This window comes from Egretta garzetta, unplaced genomic scaffold, assembly GCF_000687185.1.
Source record: "Egretta garzetta isolate BGI_Z169 unplaced genomic scaffold, ASM68718v1 scaffold179, whole genome shotgun sequence".
NCBI classification, from domain to species: Eukaryota; Metazoa; Chordata; class Aves; order Pelecaniformes; family Ardeidae; genus Egretta; species Egretta garzetta.
Window position 1 is genome coordinate 304,270 of NW_009270001.1, and position 6,611 is coordinate 310,880.

Here is a 6,611-nt window from a genome sequence, read left to right on the forward strand (position 1 = left end):
TTAGCTAACCCACAGTAGCTCTCATTTACTCACGATGTGGCTTCACCTAAAAGCATTCCCCTGTAGAAAATAGGAAAAAGTCAGAAACAGAAAGCCTTTACACACCAGCATGAAAGTCATCCAGCTTCTCTAGGGTTTGTTTCCAAGCACCAACAGTTATGGTAAAGCTGTACACTGCAAATCATGAGCACGATGGACTGAAATGGTTCATCTACGCCCTACAGCATCACTGAACACCTCAGACATTTAATTAAAGTGCTATTTTTCTAACTGAGCAGATAGCATTGCTTTTGTTCTCCTTTAATGGCATTAATCTTAAAACTAAAGAAAAAAATAAATCAAAAAAATTAAAGAATTAAAATTAAAAAAAGACAGCTCCCTTCCTTCCTCCACCCACCATCCCAGCAGCTCACAAGTCCTGAGCAGAATAGGTGATCTAAGTTAAATGAGGTGCAATACTACCTTGCCGCCTTTGGCACTTACAGCACCTTTCCAGACAGATGATAAAGATTGGTTACAGATTAAACAGTTCCATCTTTCCACATTTAATTCCCTTTAAAAGCATGCAGATCTCAAGGAAGTCGACAAAAGCTGCAGATGCACACCCGTGCAACCTCCATCCAACAATCCCTCCATCTCCAAACCAGTTGGGCAGGACATTAAACTTGGGGTGGGTCTTTTGGGCTGGGTGTGCACGCAAGGGAACGAGCAGTTTCTATCAGTTCCTGCCTTCTAGGATCCTTCTTGGTGACCGATCAGAAACTGCTGGTAGTATTTCAAGCACTGCATTTCTTAGCAATGTGACAACTACCATTTGCAGTACATCTCCACATCCTCTTTATCCTGGTTTCCCCAGAAAGGCAGATGTATCCTACACCCTGGCTGCTAAACCCAACCGAGAGTCTAGAAAATATTAAAACAAGAGAAATCAAAGGTGTCAAAAAACAGCGCGGTGAGGAAGGGCAGGGGAAGGGGTAAGGGAGCATCTGCTTTTAGATCTTCAAGTTCATACAAACTTTCTTTGCATTCTCTCATCCTATCCTATTTCTTTTGTCCAACTAGCTTTAACTTTGGGTTGGGATTTTTTGGTTGGTTTGGTTTTTATTCTGAACTGGAAACACACTGTTCGGATATTTGCCAGAAGTCAGCGAGGTCACGTACATCTCTGTTAAGAGAACTGGTTCTTTAAACAAAGGTAATCTATCAGAGTTTCTGGAAGTAGTCAGTACGGCACAGATGAAAATAAATTGGGCTGCAAAAGCTGGGAGCAAATACAGATGAAAGTGTGAGTAACGGTCTAGCTAAATACAAGATATGAGAAGATGACCACCCATATGGAAGATAAGACACTGAGACGGTTCCTCGGGAATCAGTCTGGAATTAAACCACCACTTACGACACCGTCAGTGAATTATTTTTTAAAATTTATCATGCATTCCCACACACATATGCCCATGCATATACATACGGACAGATACGTGTGCACGCATGTGTGCGTTTAATGCAATGTCCTGAAGATATCTGCTGAAGCTAAAAATTTGGGAGGCATTGTCAGTGCAGGAGAACGATATTAAAGAATGAAATAACCAAACAATATTGAGGAACAGAGTAATAGAAAAAGAGGTAATGGAATCAACTGTACAAAATACAGTCCTGCACTTAGAGAGTAACAGGAAGAATTGATGCCAGACGGTAGGAAAGTCACCAACTAAAATACAGAAAGTGCCACAAATTGTTCAGAGTCACATATCTGCTGCAAGCACACAGAAAGCAAACATACGAATAACGTTACAGGTCACGTATTTTCAGAGAAGATAAAGACCACTCTACATGGCCAAACAGACATTGTCAAGGTCGGGGATCATCTACTCCATTATCTGTTCTGTGCTGGAAGAAGTCATCCCGGCCCTTGAGTGAGAATCCAAAGCATCCCCACAATATAAATAACAATTTAATTGCCAGTACTAAACGAATGAGATCGTCCTAACAGTGTTCTCGGCACAAATCAAGCTTAAAATGCTACCTTGGCACAGCAGGGATCTCCAGCAGAATAAAAGGTCCTGAAGCCAATTAACTGTAATTTGAATCCCTGTCGCAGAGCAGAAATCAAACATCATGGAAGACTGTAAATATCCATGGATGCCAGCAATGCAGTTACAGTATGTTCTGCAATTGTTTGGCTGCTACAGCAAGGGCATTACTGATATAGCTCATGACCTTTTCTGAGCTGCCCTGACAATAAACACTTGAAAGCTGGCCTTCAAACATAAAAACCCAAACCAGCTGATGTTGGTGTAGTCTGTACTTGCAAAAGACAGGTAAGGATGGGAAAGAAAAGACAAAAAAAACCCAAATGGCAAGAGAAAAACCTACTCCAATGGTGAAAAAACAGGAGTAAATTAATTTGGTGGTTTTCTGTTAGTGATGCTGCTCTCTTGCAGTTCTTATTTTAGGGCCCACATATATTAAAAGAGACCAAATGTTCCATAGAGTTGATAGGGACTGTAAAAACTAAACATCAGCAACTAAACCACGATCATAAAATGATGATCTCAAGCTGCCAGCAAGAGATAAAGCCCTTTATCTGTGCCCGTATGTATATGATATATGTATGCGCATGAGGCACTGTGGGCAAGAAAAGCACAAAGGGTAAAGTACTTTCTGTATTTAGTCAATCATTTATTTTTCTGCTGAATTTCCAAAATACATTTCTATAGAGATATTGCATCGGTATCAAGCAGGATCACTTAACTAGCTCGCAGGTCCATTCAAATAGGTGCCAGCCTTGATGACTGATACAACAGAGCCAAACAAATGTGGGAAGTTTTTTTTTCTTCTCACAAGTATCGTTTCTTGGAGATATTAAAAAATAAAAAAAAAAATAAACTGCTATTAATAAGCAGTGCTCTGTTCTTCCCTCCTCCTCAAAAAAAAGGCGCCATAAAAAATACTGCATTGCGCTCAGTCCACCAGAGAATTCCATGCTTAAAAAAAATAATTTAAAATTAGAAAGATACGACTACTAGAAAAACAGTACAAAACGACCTATTGTTTTTGTTTCTGAATACTGTTGCATAATCAGCACTTGGAAAAGCTTACAGGGCTTGAAATAATTTCCCCTGGCATGTCACAGTGTTTATAGCTCAGAAAAGTCTCGAGATAATCTGATCTTGACAAATCACACCAATCTATTCTTTTCTCCTTCCCTAACATGGCAATCCCAGTAACTTCTACAGCTCCCTCTCTATGTAAGCAACCTGCATTCATGCGGTACCAAGGCATCCCACACTACACCATACTGTACAAGGAACAGTAAGAAACATGATTACAGGTCTACATTTTGTCATCTTCCTTTTTCAGGACACTCAGGAGTCGCTTTTGCCAAAAGAAACATAAGCAGTTCTCCCTGTAGTTATGGGCAGGACACAAGGAGATGCAGCTTGCAGTTCCTAGCTTGAAATCCTCCCGAGGTATTTCGAGCCCACTGGCCAACTCCTAATTCTGACAAAAAAAAGAGAGGGACAAAGAAAAGAAAAGATTTTGCTGTGCAGAGGGAAGAGCCAGCCTAAACCTTCTGCTGAGAGAAAGGCTCAGGGTTATGTGTCCGGCTTGCCAGCTGACCAATTTATAGCAGCACGTGCTTCTTTGCATCTAGGCAAAGGGGACATGGGAAGGAGCTAAGAATACAGGGGGAGAGGAGCCAGGGCCATGGGCAGAAAAGGAAGGGAAGGAGGGAAGGATATTCACACTGAAGGGGAAATATAAGGCATTACAGGGAGGGAAAAAAATAAAATCAGGTAATGGGGAAGGGGAGAAAAGCCAGACATTAAAATTGTAGGACAAAACTATGGAAGTCCACCTTCCATAGCTTCATTGCTCCGGAAATGCCCTGTTAGAGGCAGCTAGATTTGTCACCTTTCTTGGCCACTTTAGACATCTTGGATCAGCTACCAACAGCCCTCATCTCATTTCTTACTAGTTTTAGTTTACACATTAATTGTTTCAATGTTCCTGAAGGTTACTGCTACTCCAGTAAAAAAAAAGATTGGGGATGGCGCTGTGGAAATAGGAAAATTTTTGTGATGGGGGAAAAAAAAAAAAAAGCTACTTTCTTAGGAGAAATTCCTCCCAATGCATGGAATTAACATAATGTCTCTAACTCGCAGCTAGCTCCGTTCAAGGCTTATTTTTAGATGCTCTCTGTCCAGCTCTCTGCAAAGGGAGGTTTCTTACTGATAGGGCTCAGTCCCAATTCACAGTCTTGCAGCAGGAAAAAGCCAGAACTAGGACAGAGAGGCTAACACTTGTTATCACTAGCAAGACTGAATTCAGAATTAACTTTTGCAAACTATGAAGATAGACACATTACCTGCTAAAGCTTTACTTCAATTAAACCAGCCCCAAAACTAAGCCAATAATCAGCAAGAATCAGCGACTCTTCCTTTGGCACAAGGAAGCAGCAGTATGGATTGTGTAAACCCCAGCAAACCAAGGGAAGCGCCAGTTGACCAGAAGCAGAAGGTGTTATGGAAAGTCCTTGTACTCTGGGTGTCCATGTAGTAAACTTGGTCACTGACTCCTCCATCTTCTGTACCCATTTTTGGCTGTGGCCCAGTACACCTCCTGGAAGTGGTTTAACCCTGGAACAAGGTCCACGGGACGATTACCGGATGAAGATAAGATATTTGATAATCACACACTACCAACCTTGTTTGTTCGTGGGTTTAACATCAGTGGCTTGCCTTTTTCTTTCGTATGTGCGCTGCGACGTACCATCGCACAGGGAGTGGCGACTACTCTTAGCCGGGAGAACATATTTTCTTTTATTCTGCACCTGGAAAAAGGAAAAGAAAATCACTCAGATACAGAGGCAGTGGGACTAATGTTCCCATTTGTGGGCCATCTGTTGTAAAAGAAATAGGTACATGCTAGGTAAGACTCTCTGCTCTAGCACCGTGATAATAACCCAAAATTGCCTGGCGGCAGCCAGAAAAATGAAAAAGAAAGAAGGCTTTACAACGATGAGAGCACATGAGTGAGTGGAGAGAACATTACGCCGTGGGCTGCAGTCAGCCAGCATTCACTAGGTATTGCCTTATAGCTGCACCATAAACCCAGAGCAGAATTGCCATTAGCAAATATTAACCTTCTGTGGTGACCCATGCAACTGGCACCAGTGCAAATACCAGGGAGGACAAAATGACTTGGGCTAGTGCAGCAAGAAAAATTTAAGTGGAGTTTCCCCAATTGCTTTCTTACAATGAAATCTTGTGGCCTGGACAACAGAAAGGAAAGAAACTATGTCTATTAGCATATTAAAATTACATTAGAACAAAACACAGCATTAAAATGGTCAAAAATTCACTGAACTCTGGATTCCATACTTAGATTTTTACAATTCCAAACCTAAAAAAAAAAAGGTTATTTTCAGAGACAGTATATCCTTTTCAGTAAAGGATATATTCCCCTAACAAAACAAAAAATTTGTTAGTACCACTCAAAAGCTTAGTTCTTAATCTCACCAGGTGATAACCACTCTCAAACCCAATTTTATTCAGCTCCCGGGAACAGAAATTATCATTTATTACATGCTCATATAATGCAGTATTGTCAGGGAACACGTACCGGACTCATCTCTAAACATTATTTCACCAACAGAGAGAGACGACAGCAGTCACAGCGAGCCCTTACCCAGGCCCACAGCCTGTATGGAGACACATTAAGATGGCAAGCCAGAAAGGACAGATGTACAGAGCTCAGACCCAATTCCATGCAGAATCCTGACGTGGGGAGAAGAAAAAAACCAGACGCCTTTAGGAACAGGCCTATATAGTCGGTGGAGGAAGGCGGAGATCCAGGATCAGCACGGCAGGGAATGCTTCTCCCTGGCCATTGCAGCTGGGATGGGTGGGGGACTCCTGCAAGCTGGTGCTCCATCATCCCCAGCCCAGCTGTATCATAGAATCCCAGAATCATTCAGGTTGGACAAGACCTTTAAGCTCCCCCAACCCAACCGTTCCCCTACCCCTGCCATCCCACCCCCAAACCCTGGCCCTCAGCACCTCGGCTGCCCGGCTGTTAAATCCCCCCAGGGGTGGGGACTCGACCCCTTCCCTGGGCAGCCCCTTCCAGAGCCTGACAGCCCTTTGGGGGAAGAAATTTTTCCTAATGTCCAAACTAAACCTGCCCTGGCACAACTTGAGACCATTTCCTCTCATTCTATCGCTGTTACTTGGCAGAAATGTTCACATCCAAGACACAGGCAAGGGAGAGTGCAGCAGGTAGGAGGCATTTTTAAGGAATGAAATGACGCATGGTTTGGATTTTTAATTTCTTCCAGATGTAAGCTGAAATCAGGTTAAGGAACAAAACTTCATTATCTTAAATATAGCCTGAATACTTTAGAAGACATTTCTATAATCGAATTTACACATAATCAGCTTTTAAGATGGCAGACTGATCTTACCAGTTACAATCTGCAGATTTTCTTCAAAATCTTTCCAAGCATTAAAAGAACATGCAAACATTTAATATTTTTCATCATCAGTTATACCCGAGTTTCTCTTCTACCCATTCTAAAGCATAGACGAAAGCAGCACTGATATTCAGCA

At 42.0% G+C, this 6,611-nt stretch overlaps 1 protein-coding gene across 4 annotated transcripts in view; it reads right to left on the minus strand.

Moving 5' to 3' along the window:
* The window catches only part of ME2 (malic enzyme 2), a 44,682-nt gene that overhangs the window by 26,498 nt on the left and 11,573 nt on the right, over positions 1-6,611 (minus strand). For all 4 annotated transcript variants that reach the window (XR_004843164.1, XR_004843165.1, XM_035903063.1 and 1 more), the window contains one exon: positions 4,708-4,834. Coding sequence is in view for 2 of the 4 variants with exons in the window: in XM_035903063.1 (XP_035758956.1) it covers positions 4,708-4,815 (108 nt within the window). In the remaining 2 variants the exon portion in view is untranslated. The remainder of the gene's footprint in view (positions 1-4,707; positions 4,835-6,611) is intronic.